This window comes from Antechinus flavipes, chromosome 1, assembly GCF_016432865.1.
Source record: "Antechinus flavipes isolate AdamAnt ecotype Samford, QLD, Australia chromosome 1, AdamAnt_v2, whole genome shotgun sequence".
NCBI classification, from domain to species: domain Eukaryota; kingdom Metazoa; phylum Chordata; class Mammalia; order Dasyuromorphia; family Dasyuridae; genus Antechinus; species Antechinus flavipes.
The window spans coordinates 403,971,289-403,993,500 of NC_067398.1; the positions used below are offsets into that span (position 1 = coordinate 403,971,289).

The following is a 22,212-nucleotide window of genomic DNA, read 5'->3' on the forward strand; positions in this document are numbered from 1 at the left end:
TTTTTTTAAATTTAGGGCTATACTGATCTATTAATTAATTACTGTAGTTGTCTTTAAGATGGTGGATGATGAAAAAAATGGCATAATTTTTTGTAGACAAATCTCTGAAAAAGTTTGACAGTCTTGGTATTGTAGAGAAAAGAGATGATATCATAGTTTGATGAGGCAAGGGGTGAAGGATAGATTTGTTATTGATGATGGTTTTATTCAATGTGAAAAATAAGATTTTCTGAAAGCAGATAAATAGCTACAATAGTCTATAAATAATGGTTCATTTGACCTGCTTATCACTATACATAAAAGATCCCTTCCCAATTTTATTAAGTGGTCTATGTAATTACATTTGTTTTCTTTTGCTTTTTTTGTAGTTGAAAAATCAAGGAATAGAGCATTTTTCCTGTTGATACATAAATAGGAACTCTTACCAATGGATTTTCCTTTTCAGTGAATTATATTTATGGTGAGCTTCAGTAGCATAACTCATTTGAAAGTCAGTGTGATAACATGGTGCAGAGACATTGTTTCAGAAGAAGGAGGTTTGATTTCAGACTCTACCTTTCATTTGAATCAGTGATTAGTGTTGAAATGAATTTTAGGGTTCATCCAAACTTTTACTTGCCAAATGTGGTAACTGAGGGTCAGGATGGGAAGTGACTTGCCTATATTTTCATATAGCAAAACTCACACTAAAAATCAGGACTTCTGCCTCCAAAGTCCCGTGCTCTTTTCCCCAGTAAACCAACTTATTTCCTTTGTATTCAGGTTATCTCTAGAGATCAGATTGTTGATTTACAAAAAAGAGGTTAGATTAGATGATCTCTAAAGTTTGTTACAATTCAGAAACTCAGGGTTCTTAAAATATTCTATTTTTTTTTTTTTTTTAGCAAATGCTTTCTTAGAAAATATACTGTCATGTAAGGTATTGTGTTTTGCCTAAATTTGATATCATCTTCATCAGCTAAAGAAAAAAAAAGACACACAATAGGAACTTAATAAATGTTTCTGACTATGAGATCAATGAGGAAAAAGATAATATTTTATAAAACATTTCCAAAGCTCCTTCCCCATCTCATCTCATCCACCACAATGTTATATATAATTATTTTCAAATAATTAAATTGGATTATATGAATAATCCAATCTAAATTTGAGATAGAATCAATATGACCTGCTTTGGATACAGCACAGGTTAAATTATGTACCTCCAGGTAAAAAAAAAAAAAACATATACATTAAAGAAAAGTGATAATATTGTTCATTTAACAAACATATAATAACTTCCTGCCTCATGGCCAAAGTACTGCTTTATACAGAGGGTCCAAATCCAAAAAGGAAACCATCTGCCTTCAAACCATTTAAAATCTACAGAATCAGGGCTATTTATTGTTTGTAATACAAATAATACAAGTTTGTAATACATCGATTGTTTGTAATACAAGTAAGACTTTGTTTTACAATATCCCTTTATATAAAACTAAAGAGATGATATGGTCCACAGGCCTGAATGGGTCTAGAATTCTGGAGTTAAAGAAATTCAATGATTTCTGCTTATTTTATTTCTCATAGGCAAAGGCAGCTCAAGCATTTCATCCGACGTGAGTTCAAGTACAGATCACACACCGACCAAAGCTCAAAAGAATGCAGCTACCAGTGAAGGTAGGCATCTGGTCTTTGGCCCTCTTTTCACAGTGTTGGCTATTTTTGGAAGGAAGATAAAATGTGTGGGGTTTAGGCCTGTTCTACTGAGTGGGAACTCATGAGATTCTTTAAAAAGGAAAAAAGCTAAAGGTTTTCCAAGTGCCTTATTTCATTTTTTTCCCTTTCTTTTATGTACTGCTGTTGCTGTGTGTAAAAGTTGATTTGACGAGATTTAAATCTCTCATTTCCAAGGCTAATGTTGGAGTTTCATGAAAATATAATGGGCTGATTGTGTTGAAGATTGTATTATATTATGTATCATGTTTTTTTCTTTGAAGAAAACTAAAATTGTAAAATCCCTGGTTTGTACTTGATCCATCATACCAGAAATTATACACCTGAATTGTGGATTTGTGACAGTGTGCCAAGGTCAGAGTTCTGTAATTCACCTGATCAAAGATGGTGGGAAGGGAGGGCTGTGTGAATGTTATATTAGGGAGAGAGAGGAATGTTTCATGCTGTTGGGCTTAAAACTTTTCTTATTCATATTTTTGCTGAAGAAATTGGCATTGTTTAACCTTGGGTCCTGGAATTCAACCTCTTCCTTGCATTTGAGAAACTCTTGGTTAGTTGTTCATTTGGTTGGTGAGAGGGGGTCTAATTGTTATGACAGTAGTTATTTAAGGCAAAGTAGATCCATCTGTGGAATCTGACTTGTTCATTCTCAATTTAAAACAAAATTTAAAAACTCCCTTTCAAAGCAGTCTTCCTTTCCAGTATTTGTACAATACTTGATCAGTTTAAAATAGCAAAATTATCTGTCTAAGCCATTAGAAATCTTTATCATGAAATACAAATTTATGCATTTCAATCTGATTTATTTGTGAAATGGAGATGTCTTTTTCTTGGAAGTACAATGACTTATTGAGGTCTATTATTTATTTCTCTTTAGGTTTCAAATTCTAGCTATCTGTTGACCAAAACCAAAAAAAGTGGTCTTCTGTTGCTACTTGTCTCAGACCTTATTTGCTGAGATTTTATTTTATTTAGAACTGATATATTAGTTAAAGATGTTTAATCTGGAATGCTTCTGATGTGGGAGGGAATGTATTATAAGGAAAAAAGTGTTGGACTTGGAATAAGTAAATACCTGAGACCAAGTCTTTCCTCTTACACTGGCATACTCTGTGATTCTGGGAAAGTCTTTTAAATTGCTTATGACTCTGTTTCTCCATTTGTACATCAGAGAAATTATAGCTACATTATCAATCTTTTCTGGTTGTTGTAAGGATCAAAGTGGAAAACCTGTTATCTGGAAAACATTTTGTAAAACTTTTTAAGGGCTATATAATAATAGCAAGACCTTAAGTAGTGCTTTAAGGTTTGCAAAACACTGGGTGTGTTATCTCGTTTGATCCATGATGAAGGGGACAGTTATTTTGCATTTTACATATGAATAAGCTGAGACAGAGGATTAAGTTCCTTGTGCAGAGAATCACAGCTATTAAGTGTTTGTGGCAGAATATGAACTTAGGTTTTCCTAACACCAAGTCCAACTCCATTACCTAGTTTGTGAGGGATCCACAGTTTTTCTCCACTAACACAGATCAGAAACATGCCTTAGTCAATAGTCTTCATTAGTTTCTGGGAATGTAAGTAATTCTCACAATGTAGTGAGAAATTGGCCATTTTTGATCTCTGACTGAAAAATATACAATCCATTTATAACTTTAAACTAAAAGTCTTTCTTGATGTTTGTTCCTTGATGTTCCTTGATGGAACATATTAGAGTTTGGGTACTAAACTAATATAGACTTGGAGAACTTCCCTTCTTTGATGAAGCTTTGGAATAGGAATTGAATGGACCTCTCTCTCTGTCTCTCTTTGTCTCTCTGTCTCTCTGTCTCTCTCTGTCTGTCTCTCTCTCACTCTCCTCCATATAGAAATATGGATATATATATATATATATATATATATATATATATATATATACATATATATGCATATTTATAATTCGACCTACAAAATTATATTAGGAGTATGTAAATTTCATTATTTGATTTTAAGAACTTGTTTGAGATAGTCTCTAAACACAAACTCTGTTATTTACATCATTAGCAATCTTATAGATAATCTTCTCATTCTCTCTCTCTGTCTCTCTCTCTCTCTCTGTCTCTCTGTCTCTCTGTCTCTTTGTCTCTCTCTGTCTTGTTGTCTCTCTCTCCGTCTCTCTCTTTTTCTTTCTCACTCTTCTCCATATAGAAATATGGATATAGACACACACACACACTCACACACACACACACACACACACATATAAATATATATATATATATATTTATAATTCCACCTATGAAATTATATTAAGGGTATGTAAATTTCATTATTTGATTCTAAGAACTTGTTTGAGATAGTCTCTAAATGCAAACTCTGTTATTTGCATCAGCAGCAATCTTATAGACAACCTTCTTCCTTCTCTCTCTCTCTCTCTCTCCGTCTCTCTCCCTGTCACTACAATTTATTTTTATGGTTTGGAATGAAAGTAAAACTCTAAAGGTAAGAAGTTGTGAATCAATATCTTCATGTTTTTAAGTCATGACTTTCATCAGTTCCTTTATTTTTTCTCTTATCCAAAATAAAAGAAACAAATCTCTAGGCTGAATCTTTAGGGGCCTATGGAACTCTCTAAGTTTCCAATCGTTTGCATTTGTTCCCTTCTGCAGGGAATTGAAAGTTTCATTTATTTTGTTATTCCTCCTAAGAAACTCCTTATGGCTTTGGCTCAACCAATGTTTTATGAATTTTGTCACTATGTATTTTCTGTCATTCTGAGGCTAGAACCAGTTGAAAAATTAGCAAAATCTGAAGTTCATTTGAAACAGTTTTTTTTCCAACTGTGATAAATTAGTGTGGAATTTGTTTCCAGCTTTTAAGTAGCAATACCCCATCATTGTTGAAGACAGTCTCCATTTCCTTCCTTGTCTTAAAATCCAAAAGAAAATTGTTTTATGCTTCAATGAAATTCATTTAATAAGAGTACATTTATAAATGTGTTTTTATGTGTTTGCATTTTTAAAAAAATCATTTATAATTCCAAAGAAGGTGTTACTAATTTTAATTTGAGTCTTTGCCATATTAACATTTATTCTGGGATTATTTGTCACATAATTGGTCCCAGAAATGGAGCTGTCACATGGAAAAGAATACCAGTGGCTGGTGCTAATGCATACTGTATGGACCGCAAAGCATCAAACCTATGTGTCAGGATCAGCTATTGGAGTTACAAATCTATCTTTTTCACACTGGAGTTTTAATGAAGTATATGACTATTCTCTTTTGCTGAAAACATGGTTGAAGATACTTGCTGTTACATAATAGGGTTAATAGAAATAATAATAGCTAACATTTCTATGTCACTCCAAGATCAGTGAAGCACTTTACATATAACATCTCTTTATAATAACCTTATGAATTTTATTGTCTTGGGAGACATTATCCTCCTTTTACTAATAAGAAAACTGAGGCTGAGAATAATTTTATGATTTTCCTAGGGCCATATAATTATTAAGTATATAACATATGTTATATGTGTATAATATTATATAGGAAATATTATAATAATATCTGGGCAACTGGGTGATACAAAGGATAAAGTCCCAGATCTAGAGTCAGAATTGAAATGAAATCCAGCCTCAAACATTTTCTACTTCTAAGAACCTTGGAAAATCACTAACTTAATTCTCTGTTTCCTCATCTGTAAAACAGGAATGATAATAACTATTTACCAGGATTTCTGAGAGGATCAAATGAGATAATCATTGTAAAGTGCTTAACTTAGTGCCTGGAACATTGTAAAAATTATGTAAATATTAGTCATTAACTATTTCAGTTCTAATGCAGGATTTAACTCAGGACTTCCTCCTGACTCAAAGACCAACAAACATTCTCCACTATGTCACCTCCTGGTTTTATAATTTATTGTGTGATCTTGAGCAAGTTGTTTAACTCTTCTAATTCTCAGTATGGTGATCTGTGAAATGATACGTTTGGGAAACTATGCCTTCTGGCTCCAAATATTCTATGATATTATTATATATGAGGCTATGGTCATGGTTATTTATCTACAGCTTCTTGACAGTTTGTTGCCTTTCTGCTTTGGGTTTTTATATACCTTCAAAGAAGGTCAAAGTTCTTAGTTTGTTTGAGAATCTGAATGTAAATATTTTTATTTAATGACATATATTTTAAAGGAAGACTTTTCCTGTAATGTGAGCTTTTTGAAACTTATCAAAACTAGTAACATTATTTCCAATTCTTGGGTTAGAAACATTTTTCAGCTGACTTCTGAATTGTGCTCTCTCAACAGGGTTGGAACAATAATTTATTGCTAATTCCAGGAGTGGGGATAAATATGTAACAGGATTAGGGGAAGGTGATGTTCACATCAGGAAAGACCAATCCAGAGATTTTGAAGAGTCTATTGCTTTTTTATGAACTCACAACTGACTTTAATCATTTCAGAATTCAAATTTAACATGCATTTATTTAGTTCTGAATAAGGCAGTGAACTAGGTTTCATGGATATAAAAGTGTCAAAATGGCAGTCCATGCTCTTATATACTCATGGGAATTAATGGAGAAGAGGGAAATAAGTATATTTTCAAAGGGAGGAGTGGGACAAAAGGGAGTTCCAGAAAGATTTCTTATAAGAAACCTTGTAATATATACATTCTTTATGTTGAATTCTTCCATTTCCCATGAAGGTTTTTGGAGCTTTGTTGGGAGCAGAGAACTAAAAGTATTTCCAAACTTCCCTTTGTTTTCTGTTTGTATGAATTGTTTCCAAGCTAAACTCAGATTTAACCTATTTTTAACATTGATTCTAATGTACAAGGCATTGCATTTATTCATTTCACCAATACTACTCTGTTGGTAGCTTGTTTCCCTGCTGCTGGACTTAGTCTTTGGACAGTTAACTATTCAACTTTGGACGACTATCCAAATCAAACTGTGGACTAACTATTCAAAAAAGATGAAGTTTTTCTCTAATTTCATGAAGGGTAACAATTACACCATAATTCGTATGTGTTCTCTAATGGTTGAAGTGGTGGTTTAGACATGATGATCATGTTTCTTCATATTTATATAAGAAGAACCTCTTGAGTATTGTATTAACAGTTCCCATTCACAGAATTGGATTTAGATCATCAGAATTCAACTGTGATTATTAGGAAACTATTTCTCTGAACTCCATTGCCTTCTAATAGAGTTCCTGATTTCCCCTTTCTGCAAGAGTACAGGGAGCTGAAATATATAAGAATAGAGGCTTTCCATTATTCTTGAACAATCTCTATTCCATCTTAGCAAGGCATAGCCTAATTCTTTCCAGTTATTCTGTTCCTATTCTTTCGTGTCTTTTTTCCCTTGCCCTTTTTCTTTATCTCTTGTATGTTCATTTGTTCTCTCTCTGTCTCTGTCTCTTGTCTCTATCTCTTCCTCTCTCTCTCTCTCTCTCTCTCTCTCTCTCTCTCTCTTTCTCTTTGTCTGTCTTTGTGTGTGTGTATCTGTATCTCTATGTATGTGTGTCTTTATCTCTGTCTCTCTCTGTCTCTGTCTCTATCGCTCTGTCTCTGTTTTTGTGTGTGTGTCTCTCTTTCTCTGTCTTTGTGTGTGTGTCTATCTGTCTGTCTCTATGTATGTATGTCTTTATCTCTGCCTTTGTCTTTCTGAGTCTGTCTCTGTCTCTTTGCTGCTATCTCTCTGTCTCTGTCTGTCTTTTTCACTCTCCCTCCCTCCCCTTCCTTCCCTCCTATTTTCCCTCCCCCTTTCTTTCCCTCTCTTTTTCCTCTCTTCTGGGAGTTATAATCTTTGACCTATAACACTGAAAGACATATCTTTGTCCAAAGCATAAAAGAAATATGGATGTAACTCAGGATAGCAGGAGGATTTTTTTCTCAGATTAGTCAGGACTCCTCACCCTGCCTGAATGTAGAAAAAGAGAGAGAAAAACATTTAATTCAAAGATGATGGAGAATAGTTTTTTGTCAACCAATGCAAGATAAAGTCTTGATTATGTCTCTTAGTAGCATTGTAAAGATTTAACTATAAACATAGATAAATGAATGAATAACTAAAATTTGTGATTTAATAATTTAGTGACTGAATGTTTAATAACTGAACATGAATTCAGAAATATAGAAATATAGATATAGATATATTTATATATGTTATTTTGCTGAGGCAGTTGGAGTTAAGTGACTTGCCTGAGGTTACACAGTTAAGAAGTGTTAAATGCCTGCTACTACATTTGAACTCAGGTCCTCCTGATTTCAGGGCTGGTCCTCTAACCACTGCACCATCTAGCTGCAACAAGCTGGTCATATTTTAAAGAATTTTAAAATCTGTATTTTCAACATTTTCTTCTGAAAATGACTTTGTTTATCAATCTCAACTTTTATACCACTGGTTCCATAGAGGTGGAATATTTCTTGACTAGAGAGAAGAAAGCCCTGTCTATCAATAGTCACTAGACTTCTTTATGAATGAGAAAGGGAAAATATCTCATCTCTAAATATATAGGTATTTTTGAATTATTTGGAAATAATCAAGTAATATGAAGTGAATTTAAATGAATTTTAAAATATTAAACTTTAAAATCTTTTTCTTTCTTTCTTTCTTTCTTTCTTTCTTTCTTTCTTTCTTTCTTTCTTTCTTTCTTTTTTTTTTAACTAATTCTTTGTAAGTACCCTGATTAATTTATTAGTGAATTGTAAATTCTATCACCATTACAAAGGCCATTTTAACTACCTCCATAAAAAAGATACTTTATAAGAAAAGTATGAATGAGAATGATTGATGAAGGACCAGAATATACATATCCTGGAAGCAAAAGTCATAAGAGGATTTATACAGTATTTATGGTTTCTTATTTTACAGACCTGAATGCAGCTAATTCTCATTTCAATGATTTTGGAAATGTTTGGGCATCTGGCTTTAATGATGCTTTTTTAGAATTGTTTTTCCTCATTTGCAAAGTTACTGGACAAGACCCAGAACATTCTTTATACTCAATGATAAGCACACATTATTTTGATGAGGTCTTAGGACTACTTCACAAATCCATTGCACAATGGCCTGAAAGAGACATGACTAGAAATTTCTTTTTTTTTCCCCTTCCAAATCTAGTACCTAGCTATGTTGTTTAATATTGCATTTTTAATTTGATCATTCAAAATCCCCTTTTACAAAAAGGCAATCATAAAATGGCAAAGTTTTTCTAAGTTTAGTCAGCTCTGCTAAGCAAAGAACTTATTAAAAAAAATAACTCAGTCTATTTTCATCTAGATGAAACAGTTTGTTGATTGATATAGTAATAAGAATAGGTAGCATTTATATAACACTTTAAGATTTGCTTATATATGATGTTATTTAATCCTCACAATAACCCTGTATTGAGCAACCCTCCCAAACTTTCAATCCTTGTGCCTTTGCTTTATTCATACGCTCCCAAATTATTGTAGTGTACTGTATAATGATATATTTAATGTTGTAATTATATTCAAAAGTAGCTAAACTGAAAAATCTGAATAACGGTCAGCATAGAATATAAAAGTTCAATCTGTTAAAGTTATCTTACTTTTTCATAATGTGCTACTTGTCTAAATAAGGGTTTGAAATCCATACATCTATTGGTCATTAAATGCATGGTTTAACTAATTACATATACTTTTTAAAAAACAATCTTTTTTAAAGGACATGGAAATATTTTTTAAAGATTTGGCTTTTAGAAAATAATGATCTCAAAATTCTGGAAAAATAAAGCTATTCCTTCAAAAAGATGAAGATAATTGAAGAATATATAGGATTGGTGAGAGAAGATGGAATAAACAAGGGAACAGAAAAAGGAAGAAAAACACAAGAAATAAAGAAAAGAGGGAAATGATGCTCAAAAAAAATCTACTGGTTAACAACTTAAGGTCCCAACTGGGCAGCTGTGAAAGAGCTATAGACACTTAAATGAAGAAGATACATTTCTCTATGTAAAATAAGTGGAAATATAACATTTTTATATTTTTTGCAAAAACTGAGGTACTATTTAGAAGTAATTTACATATTCTTTTAGATACTCATGATCCTTAATGTTTCTTCAACCAGAGTCCTTCACAATACAACTTAAGTTCCATTTTTATAAGCTGTAGAAAGTATTTGTGGTATAATGGATAAGAGTACCAGATTTGGAGTCAGGAAAATCTGAGTTCAAAACCCATCCGTGAAGTTTTCTAGTTTTTTCATGGTAGTCACCTCATTTAACTACTTAATTAGCATCAATTTCCTTCTCTATAAAATGAAAATAATAAAAAAATATTGTATATCTACCCAACAATACTGTTTTTAAGCTTAAGCTAATAATTTAGGAACACAAACAGTTGCAATTAAGGAGCAAATTACACTACTTCTTCCAGAACATTTTAGTCATGTATTAAGTATATTTTAAAAATTTATTGTCAATATGAAGCACAAATAAGACACATTGTCTTCTCTAATAGTTTTATCCACATGCTCCTACACCAAGCACTTGCTCCACTTTTAAGTGTTGAATAAATTTTGGTTGAATTGAATTGAGTTGTTTATAAATTGTTATAATTTGGTCCATTGTTATCCAGAAGTTCAAAATACTGGACTGAAAACATGGAGTATGAAATAAATTACCAAATTTTATCTTAGGTTCTATTTTATTTTTTTCCCCTCAGAGTTACTGTCCTACATATAGCATTATCAAATAGCACATGTGAAGCTTCAATTATAAGGGCATTAGATTTCCATGATATTCGGGGTACCTTCAGGCAATGATTACATTTTAAAAATCAGAATTTAAAATGGAAAAGCACAATATTCCAGAAGGACATCCAAGTGATGAGAGGAAAACGTGTTCTAATCCCAACTATGTTTTTTACTGTTTCTCACCAAATATAACATACAATACATAAATAGAGGCAATCAAATAACTGCTTTAAATAAATAATTTGTTTCAAGCATGAGCAAAAACTTTTACATGTAATTAAACATGATATTAAATTGTATCCATTATTAATCACAAGAAGCATTTCAGAATGCGCTGCACAAACTTTTTTTGAATGAATGAGTAAACAAATTCAAAAATCATTTATTGGATTGTATTTGAAAAAAATACTGTGCAAATAAGTAAGTCTTTAAAAATGTAACCATGGTTCTTACCCTTGCAAAATTCATCATCTCACAGTGAATATAATATACATAAGAAGGTTCTTCTGCAGGTCACATATCAAATGAAGGCTGATGAAACCAATGTGAGGAAATCCTGAAAGGATATGTAAAGACCTACAGATTTCAACAATGCTCAAGATGTGATCTGATGAAACAGAGAATGAGACTTCACTAATTCTCATCCTATATTTCTATTGGGGCACTTTGTTTGCCATATTACACTACTAAATAGCATCAAACACAATTCCTTGTATCTTCCATATAATAGTCACTTAATTAATGTTAGATTTCTTGATGAATTAATTTATGTTGAATTTGGAGTCATCTGACTTCTCATATCTATTTTATATAAGCCATTGTCTAGCCATGCTGCTTCTATTATGCATTTGTGAATTTTTTTAAAACTTAGAACAAGGGACTTTTCATTTTTCCTTATTAAATTTCATCAGGTTAGATATGATCTCTTTATTCTAACCTATCAAGATTTTTTTGGATCTTATCCTGTGTGTTTTTAGAAAGGCTAATTTGAATGTCATAAGCATTTTGGAAAATTACTTCAAAAGTTCAAATATGTTTCCATCTGAAATAGTGCCTTTTTCTTTGTACTTATACTTTGTATTTATACTAGAAGTACTATATACTTCTTGTGTACTTACACACAAATGTACATTTGTGTACATTATACACAATGAATATGTCATTTAGATTTCATATGAATTTATATCAAAATGAAGATAAAACCTTTGTTAAATCACCATCCTCTTTGTACCTGTTTTTCTTAAGATTTTAAGATGAGGCATTAAATAAATTTTACAATTTCATTAATTTTACTGTATGTCACATAGATAAAGAATATAAAAGGAGGATGCAAGATCATGGAACAAAAAAAAAATGTTGTCATTATAAATGGTGACCTTGTGAAGTCATAGGCAAAAGCTAACCTTAGAAATCAGGATAATGCATCTGTTTACTTTTTCCTGAAGATGGACTAGCTTCCCCAGGAAGTCCCACTTCCCAAGAATGTTATAATGATTAACTAAATAATTAAGGCAAAACTTCTTTGATTTTTCTCTTATAACCTTTGCACCCCAAATAGTCTAGAAACACAAGAAATCCACCTGAGATACTTGTTGATGCTAAATATTTTACATTTAGGATCAAAATATTTTTAAAATAGCTATTCAGCCCCCAAAAGTGTTTAATTATGTATCCAGTAATTGTAAATGAACAAATATATCACCCTAAATAGAAATACACACATATCATGTTGGTTTTGAATCATTTTTCAATGTGTTTGACTCTTCATGACCCTATTTGGAATTTTCTTTGCAAAGATACTGGAGTCAGTTGCCATTTCCTTCTCCAACTAATTTTTTAGATGAGGAAACTGAGGTAAACTGGGTGATGCATGAGTCATGTCTTTTACTTCTTAGCTTGTTGGACAATTCAATTCAATAAGGTTTTTTGAATCATTTATATAAGGCACTTAGTTAAGCTCTAGGAATGATAAGACAAAGATATCTCATAGACCTATTCTCAAAGAATTTACAGTACTGAGGGAGAAGAGTAATTTCTCCCATAATCGTAGTTATAAGTCAAATCTAATAGGATAGATACATAAGACAAGTCTGAAAGTAACATGGAATGTTAAGGTAGAAGAGGCCATTTTTTAGCTGGGGATTGGAAAGAATGCTACAGTCTTTATGAATAGGTAGCAACAAAAGCTCTCTTTATGCTCCTTCTCCAAGAATGGGATTGTGGGATATGCTCTCTGGCCCTAAGAGCTTCTTGCTTATATGAGCTCTCTAAAGCATTGTTTCTATCAGTTCTACTTAGTACCTTGTTTCAAGTTCTGACCCATAACATCTCCTCGTAGGATCAGATCAATCATACTGAACCATGCTAAATTAGATAATTATTGTCTCTAATATATATTTGTTTCCATAAGCTGTAATTACTACATGAAAGACTTAGATGTTACAAACAATGTGGTATCAATATAATAACAATAAAATGGAAGAAATATAATAAGAATAGCTAACATTCTGTAGCACTTACTATATATCAGATCCTGTATTAAGTACTTTACAATTATCATCTTATTTGATCCCTAGAACAATCATAAAAGTAATTTTATTATCCCTATTTTACAGAAAAGGCAATTGAAGCAAACAGAGATTAAATAACTTACCTAAGCTCATACATTTGCAATTATGGACTGATACTGTTTTTTAACTCATATTTTTGATTCCAGGCCCCAGTGCCCTATCTATTATGTTTCCTAGTTGTCCAGAATAAAATGAGCTTCAGAAATTGATCTGTCATATGATCTAGCCTTCATAAAAGCAATGGAAATATGCTTGAAGTGGCCTTCTGGATACAAGAAAGGCAACAATAGCTATCTTAAGGGAAGATGAATATCTTTACAAGAAAAGAATACTGAACTGAAGATAATGCTTCTATTTTTGCATTTCAGTTTTATTTTTTAAATTAAGCCAAAGGAAAGCTTGTTAAGTTGGTCATGAAAACCAGCTTTATAAATAGCCAGATTCCCTTGTGTTTATTATTCAAGATCAGTGAATGAGATTAGTTTATAAATCTAAAATTCTGGATGCATTTAGTATTTTTTGAAGGTTAAGGGGAAAAGATAAGTGTTCTCATTTTTTCTAACAATTTTTAATCTGTTGGGAAATGTGGAAAGTCTGAACTAATATATGCAATGTTTCATAGCAAAACAAAAAACAAAAACCAAAAATAAAATTAGGGGCCTGAGGCTGTCTCTAGTGAAAGGAGAGAAATGATGGTTTCAGTTTATTGGCATTAAAAGCGTCTAAATTAGCTGGTTAAAAAATGCTTGGGTATTCTTGGGGTCAATGAATTTGTTAAGAAGACATGGAAAAGCATTCCTAAATAGGTAAAAAAAAAAGTGTGTGTGTGTGTGTGTGTGTGTGTGTGTGTGTGTGTGTATAATTATTATGTCATGTTTCTGGAGATTTGCTCAGGGCAAATACTGTCTTGGAGAAAACATAGGAAATATAACTTAAGTACTATGACTGATGATCATGATAGCAATCTTCATCCTAGCCATTTTCTGTCTTGCCATTCTTATTGCTGCTGTTGCTCCTTGGCCCAAAAAGGACAGACAGAGGCCATGTCTGAAATAAGCTATTCAGTTCTACATTTCCCAGGACTCTCCTTCCTCATCTTCATTCAGGCTAATTCCCATCCTATAATTTTAATTGTGAGCTTTTCTTCTCCCTGCTCCTACTCCAAACTCCTGAGAATACTACAATAGTATATTAATATATTGTTCTTGAGTTTTGTGCCTCATTTTTTTGAGATTTCCCACAACACAAGAATAGGCTTCAAGGAGAATATTGTGCTTGAGCTATAGATTGAAAAGAAAAGAAGGGTTCCAAGGTAGAGAGAGGATGTCTTCCAGGTTTGGTGGATTTCCAGGAAAGAGATATAAAGATAACATGATGTATTGTGTGTGAAGAAAAGAGTAAAGACCAATTTGTATAGATTACAGAGTGCAAAAGGATGCAAAGTCAAGGAGGCTAGAAAAATAGGTTGGGATCAGGTTGTAGACTTTAAAAATTAAACTACAGTTTATATTTATCCCAAGGCAATAGAAAGCAATTAGAGTTGATTACATTGGGGAGTAAAATGGTGAGTAAGGGTGTGGGAGATAGACTGGAGTGGGCAAGCTGTCAGAATAATCTAGATGAGAGATGAGTCCTTGCTATGTGAGTAGAAATAAGTAGTCAGTTATGAAAAATTTTATGAAGTTAGAAATGGCATCCCTGACTAATGTTAATTCTGTTTTTTTAATGAGTTATTAGACTGGGAGATCAAGGAAATTCAACAAATATGTGAGTGTGTGTGTGTGTGTGTGTGCAGATAAAATTATAGGTTTCAGATATGTAGCTATATATAGATAGATATTGGTATAAATATATTTTGTCTAGATTTTAGCAAAATATTTAACAGAGCATCTTGTGATTTTTGTCAACAACATGACCATATGTTAGACTATATTGCAATTAGATGATTGGGACACAAGTTGAACAGTTATATCCAAAGAGTAGTCACTAAATGTTCAAATGCCATCATGAAAAGATGTTTGCAATAATAATCCATGAAGCTCTGTGCTTGATTTTCTTCTGTTTAACATTTTTAATCGATGACTTGACTAAAAGCATAAATAACATGCTATGCTTATAGATTTTGCACATTACTCCCTTTTATTTATTCTAATTCCAGCCTAATGGCCTTTCTTGCTTAAACTTGGTATTCTATCTTTTGCATCTGTACTTGATAATTTTTAGGCCATCTCCTATGTCTGAAATGCTCTCCTTTCTTATATTTGTTTCATAGACTATTTGGTTTCATTTGAGACTCATCTCAGGGAGCATTTATTACAGGAAACCATACTGATCTCATTAGCAAGGTCAAAGATTCTTAAACTTTTTTATTTCATGTATCCCTTGGCATTCTGGTGCAGCATATGAATATGAATAATGTTTTAATGAATAAAATAAAATGCATAGCATTACAAATAATGACAATTATTTTGAAATAGTTTTAAAAACTAACTTCAGGGAAACTCAGTTGAGAATCTTTTTCATCAATGTTAGTACCTTTGGCTTCTTCAAATATGCTTTTAGAATAAGAATAACTTATTATTTTATTTTATATCCTTAGTGCCTAGTATAGTGCCAGAATATAGTAAGCACTTGATAAAATATGTGAATTGGATTGAATATATATCATTATAGGAAGTATACCTAATAAATTTGATGATAGAGTTAGAACCCCAAAAGATCTTGACAGACTAGAATCTTGGACTGAATCTAGTAAGAAAATAAGTCATAAGGATAAATGCCAAGCCTGATATTGGGTTTATGAAAATATAGCTACATGAAATAGATGATAGTTTTACTGTTCACTTCAAAGAAATTTTGTTTTGTTTTGAATTGAGTGCAACTTCATTTGAGTCAACTGTGTGGTGTTTGTGGCAACAACAACAAAAACTAATGTGATTTTTAATATGTATTGAAGGATATACCATCTTGGTCTATCACTATACAACCAAGCAAGTACCTTAATTAATTGTGGTGCCAAATTTAATGATAAACTCTATATAGATGACTCCCAAATCTTTATTTTTAATTCTCATCTCTCTTCTGATCTTTAGTTCTACATTATTATCAGTTAGATTTCTCAACCTGGATATCCATAGACATCTCAGACATAAGGTCAAAAATAAAATTCACAATATTTTATCCTCCAGACTTTTTTTTAAATTTCTGTTGATGAAAGGATGTTCATAGTTACCCATTTGCAGCATTAGAATTGTCCTTGATCCTTCCCTTTCCTTTAAATTTCCATCTTGAGTCAATTGCCAAATTTGTTGATTCTATCTCCATATCTCTTGAATCTATTTCTTTCTCTCCAGCCATATACCCTCCAACCAATTCAGTTCCTTATCAGCTTTTGCCTGAATTATTTCATTAGCTTATTAATTTTACTTGTTTTTCTCTTCTTTTATTAGTCTTCCACAAGCTACCAAACATGTATAATTAAAACACAAATCTGAAGGTGGAATCCCCCTCAGCACTTAAAGCCACAGTGGCTGCTGAAACAGCCCTGCTGAAAGAACGGCTTTGATATTCACCTTTGTATATGTGAAGAACTGTTAGTTGAATAAAATATTTTATACTAGTTCTACTTGTTCTCAAGAATTTAGCCAAAGGAACAGCGTCTAAAAATTACAAACAGGCAGATTTTCATTCAATATAAGGAAAGCAGCCTAGCATTTAAAAATCTACAGTCTGGTTCTTACCTGCATTTCTAATCTTAAGACATATTTCATTTGGCATATCCTGCATTCAACTTAAAGTGACCTCTTAATCATTTCCCATTCTTGACATTGTATTTATATATCCTCTGTTCATCAGAATAAATGCTTCTCCATATCTGGAAAGAACTCCTCTACTGTCACCCCTTCCTAAGTTCCTTCCATAGTTTTCATAGAACTTCATATGAGACCTTTTTTGATCCTTGTCCCCACCTCCACCCCAGGCATAACACCTTGACACTAATTTTCATTATTGTATATTTGATTACTTGTAAACATTCTATATTCTTCCTAGAAAAAGATAACAATGGAAGACAATAACAATTTGACATTTTTTTGCCTTTGTATTCCTAGTCTTTGTGTAGTGCTTTGTAAGTGTGCCCTAACTGTTAAATTAAACTAAATTGTATTCATAAGCTAAAGAAATATCTACAAAAGTGTAGGCAGAATGGCAAAGAATCTCCAAATCATGGCACAAGAGGTTTAAATGAGGTAATGATGGATGTTTAGAGAAGACTTGGGGAGAAAGAAAGACTTTGATATTCATCTTTTGTATATGTGAAGAACTGTTAGTTGAATAAAATATTTTATACTTGTTCTACTTGTTCTCAAGAATTTAGCCAAAGGAATAGCATCTAAAAGTTACAAACAGGCAGATTTTCATTCAATATAAGGAAAACCTTCCTAAAACTTGAAGCAATCCAAAAATTAAATGAGGTGCTTCAGTATATAATGAATTTCTCCTCATTGGAGGTCTTTATGTAAAGTCTTGATGATGGTTTTTGGAATATATTTTGAGATTTTCTTGCTAAGGTGCATTTTGGATGAGATTGCTTCAGAGTGACTTTCCAGTTCTGAGATTCTATGATTCTTTCAACTATAGACCAGGAATTTTCACATTGATTCCTGGAAAATTTCTAGCATGAGTTATTAAACAGATGCCTTGTGAATATTTAGAAAGGGAAGCAGTGATAATTACAAGCCAACATGGGTTCATTAAAAACAAGTCATGCTAAACTAATTTAATTTCCTTTTGTGACAGAGTTACTAGACTGGATAGATCAGGGAAATGCTATAAACATTGTATATTTCACTTTCTGTAAAGTATTTGACAAAGCCTTTCAGAATATCCTAATGGATTAAATAGAAAATATGTGGTATATTGTTCACTGATATACATAAGGAATGTTGATGAATGAACAAATTTTACTGTATCCAAAGTAGTTCACTATAGATAGTGAAAGGGCTCAACGCTATGTCATTCAAGCTGAAGAAACAAGCGATGTTTCATCTGAAGAAAGGGCAATTTAGAGAAATTTTTGTCATGCTGTGCAAGAAAAATCAGATCAACAAAGGAAAAAAATTACAAAGGAAAAAAAGCAGCAAACAACAACAATAAAGGTGAAATTACTATGTTGTGAGCCATATTCAGTCCCCACAAGTCTTCTCTCTGGATGCAGATGGCGCTCTCCATTACAAGACTATTGGAACTGGCCTGAATCATCTATTGTTGAAAAGAGCCACATCTGTTAGAGTTGATCATCACGTAATCTTGTTATTGCTGTGTACAATGTTCTCTTAGTTCTGCTCACTTCACTTAGCACCAATTTATGTAAATCTCTCTAGGCCTTTATGAAATCATTCTAGTGATAGTTTCTTATAGAACAATAATTTTCCATTACTTTCATATACCATAACTTATTCGGCATTCCTCAACTGATGAGCACCCACTCAGTTTCCAGTTCCTTGCCACTACAAAAAGAACTGCCACAAACATTTTTGCACATATGAATCCTTTTCCCTTTTTTACGATGTCTTTGGGATACAGACTCAGTAGAGACAATGCTGGATCAAAGGTTATGGACAGTTTAATACTGGCTCAGTTCTTGACAGCATCTTTGCCAATAGCATGGATGAAAGTATAAATAGCATTTTAATCAAATTTATATATGATGCAAAGTTGAGAGGGATAAATAATATGTTGAATATGTGATAAGAATCACAAAGATGCTATAACATGGAATGGCAAACTGTATCTGATATTATGAAATATAACAGTATTAAGTATAAAGTATCTTTAGTTCCAAAAAAATCAGCAATATAGAGGGGAAGTGTGATTAATTCATTGTAAAAATATTTGAAGAGTTTAAAGAAATGAAAAGTTAATATGTCAACAACATGTTAATGGGCAGAAAAGCTGATATGATTCTATTAAAAAACACAATAATTTGGACCACTTAGAAGAGGAGTTTTTAGCTGGGTCCTTGAAGATTTTTTATTCCATTTCATTAAAATTAATTTTCTTTGTAATCCTATATATTTTATTTTATACATTTAAAAACATTATTTTGAGAAACAGCCTATACATTTCAGACAACTGGCAAAGTGATGAATGAAAATAGAATTGATAAATCTCTAATCTAGAATATCATAGTTCTTCAATGATACATTTTGGTAAACAATTTAAGCAGCAATTTAAGGATTTGAGGAATGTTAGATGTGGGGGAAAGATTTCACATGAATATGATCTTTTTTCTTTAAACATGTAAAATAATAATCCAAAGAAACAAAATTTAAAGTTAGTCTGCTTCATTCTAAAGACCAGAACTAGGCTCAATATTTGGGAATAAATTTCAACTATAATAGAATAGTCCAAAAAATGGAAGGGATAATGAGTTTTCAATGACTAGAATTATCTCACAATTGATACTCAATTATCAGGAATGTCACAAAATTGACTCATGCTTTGCATAGTGGTTGGAATAGATGACTTCTAAGATTTTCAACTATGATTTTGTGATTGGCAAGACAAAATAAAGAAAAAAAAATGTGATGTTGAAGAATTACTTCTTTAGAAGTATGTATGAAAAACATCTTTAAGAGCACATTTATTTAAAGTTTGGTTGTATCAGAGATGACTTAAAGTTTCAGTTATCCAAATTATCTTTTACTTGTTAAGATATCAGTATGAGATGCAAGTCTGTGATTTCTCAATTCTTGTTACTTATATATTTATGTAGCCCACACCTGTGTAGTCTAAATCATTGTCAAAAATGGATTCAAAGTTTATTTTTGTTACAATTAAAATCACATTTTAAAAATCATATGGAAAGAATCTTGAATACAGGAAATTATATCTGAATGCATTTGATTAATTAGCTTGATTTTTATCCAAAAGGTAAGCCTGAGTTCACATTTCCTTGCCAAAAAATATTTGAACTAAATTAGCTTTAGTCAGAATATCCTAGTGAGTTTTACATTTTTCTCAAATAAATTAAATGAAATTTAATAAATAAATTAAATGAAACTCCATAGTATGTAGTAGTATATAGTATATAGTAGTTAGCAAGTCTTAGGACTTGGAAAACCTGGGGTCCTCTCCAGTTTCTAATACAGACAGACTATGTGATTTTAACAAGGTGCTTTTGATCTCAATCCTCCAGGAAATTCTCTAAGAATAAGTTTTAGATGATGCTTCTTCATTAGTAAAGTAAATTTTCTCACTGGGAATTCCTTATTCCATTGAAATGACAGGTCCATTTCTCATCCTCTTTTCCCTAGTTCATATTAGAATTTACTAGGATATGATTCCTCATTTACATAGGATATTTCTTTTGAATCAAGTATTCAAAAGATTCAAAAGAATTTCAGATTCAAAAGAAACAGATCTGATGTAAAGAGGATAAATGAAGTGTTGAAAATAAAGGAATTGTTTAACTATATAGAAATCAATGAATCTAAGAATAATAGAATATTTAAAAGATTTTAGGTTATGATAAAAGCAGAAGGAAAAAAAAAACAACATTGTCAAGAATAAATGCAACAGACTAGACAGTTTTAATGGGGGGGGGTGTTTGGGAGGCAGATAGGTAGGCATGAACCACTTTGATAATCAAGTGAAATCTATGAGTCCCTTTTCTGAATAATGTTTTAAATGGGTAAAATGAAAAACACAAAATTACAAAGGAAGTCAATTATATTGAAATAGTTATTTTTTAAAAAATTTCACTGACTTCATTTTAAAAATCTCTGCCATAGACTCTCTAACCAGGAGAGGGGGGAAATGAGTTTCATTTTTTAAAAAAATACTTTAAAATTTGCAGATGCAAGTGATAATACTAAGAGATCGGACATTTTCATGATACAGAGATAAGAACACTATTCAAATTACTTATTTACATTTTCACTTGTGTTTTTGTTTTTTTTTTTTTTTTGTTTAAGAGAGAAAGAAATATTATTAGGCATCTAACTATAGACAAGTATAAGTTTTTCACCAAAAACCTTCCAATCTGATTAACCAGAGTCATTGATGGTTTAATAGTTGAATTAGTTCATTCTGGAAGTCTTGACAGTAAATCCTCAAAAGCAATAACAGGAATCTGAGAGTGAAAATACTATTTTCATTTAAGGCTGTGAACAAATACAAGTGTCCCAAAACCCATTAACTTAAAACTGCAGTAAGATTTTTGGAATACCCAATAGTGGCATGTAATTCCTGCCTAAGGAAAAAAAAGTCTTTAGACATATTAGACATTAATAAAAGTAAGTAGGTAAATTAAGATAGAAATCGTGGGGAACCCCTCAGTCTGAGACTAGGAATCTTGGATATTTAAACACTTAAATTGATCTATAATCATATCATTCTTCAGTGTGAATATTCTCTCATAAAATAGAAAAACATGGATATAAATTATATAACTCATATCCTATATCATTTATGTACATGTTTTCCTGGATCTACAATCATATTCTTCAGTGTGAATATTCTACATAAAGCAGAAAAACATGGATATAAATTATATAGCTCATATCCTGTATCATTTATGTCCATGTTTTCCTGTAAAATGCCAATTATTTTCTTTTAGTTATTTTATTATTTTTATAGTGTTGTTTCTTTCTCAGATTCCATAATGCTCCATTTCTAGTCACAGCTTCTTGATGATCTTTTTTTTTCCTTGCAACTTCATGATTTGTTGGTAACAGGCAACAATCTCCTTCTACTAATTAAGGTACTTTTGAAAAAATAGCAAATCTGCTGAAGAAAAGCATTGGCCTTCTCATGGCATTATATTATTTGAGGGTTAGAGCTACAAAAACAGATAGGATGGTATAATAATCTCATTTCATAGTGACCTGCTCACAGTTGTGGTCCTGCTTTTAACGTAACTACCAGATTTCTAAAGGATAACTGAAAAAGTAGAATACAGCTAAAAGAGAATGATTTCAGTGTCGAGGTGTTAAGAATTTATATGTGAAGAATTATTAGATCTGGGCATTTAAGCTTAAAGAAAAAAGTGGAATATAATTACTATCATCTAGGACCTGATTTTGATATAGAAGATAAGAATAGACATGACTTTTGTTGTGCTGAACAACAGTCAAGAATTAGAAATGACAAGAAGGCAGTTTTAGTTTAATATAAGAAAAATTTCTTTTAAGAGTTGGGGCTTCTATTTGGAACCAGATTC

At 31.7% G+C, this 22,212-nt stretch overlaps 1 protein-coding gene across 2 annotated transcripts in view; it reads left to right on the plus strand.

Annotated features, from left to right (window-relative positions):
- FBXL7 (F-box and leucine rich repeat protein 7) overlaps positions 1-22,212 on the plus strand; it is a 454,109-nt gene that overhangs the window by 138,869 nt on the left and 293,028 nt on the right. For both annotated transcript variants that reach the window (XM_051969865.1, XM_051969864.1), the window contains exon 2: positions 1,567-1,656. In XM_051969865.1, coding sequence (XP_051825825.1) covers positions 1,639-1,656 — 18 coding nt within the window. In that variant the 5' untranslated portion in view covers positions 1,567-1,638. The remainder of the gene's footprint in view (positions 1-1,566; positions 1,657-22,212) is intronic.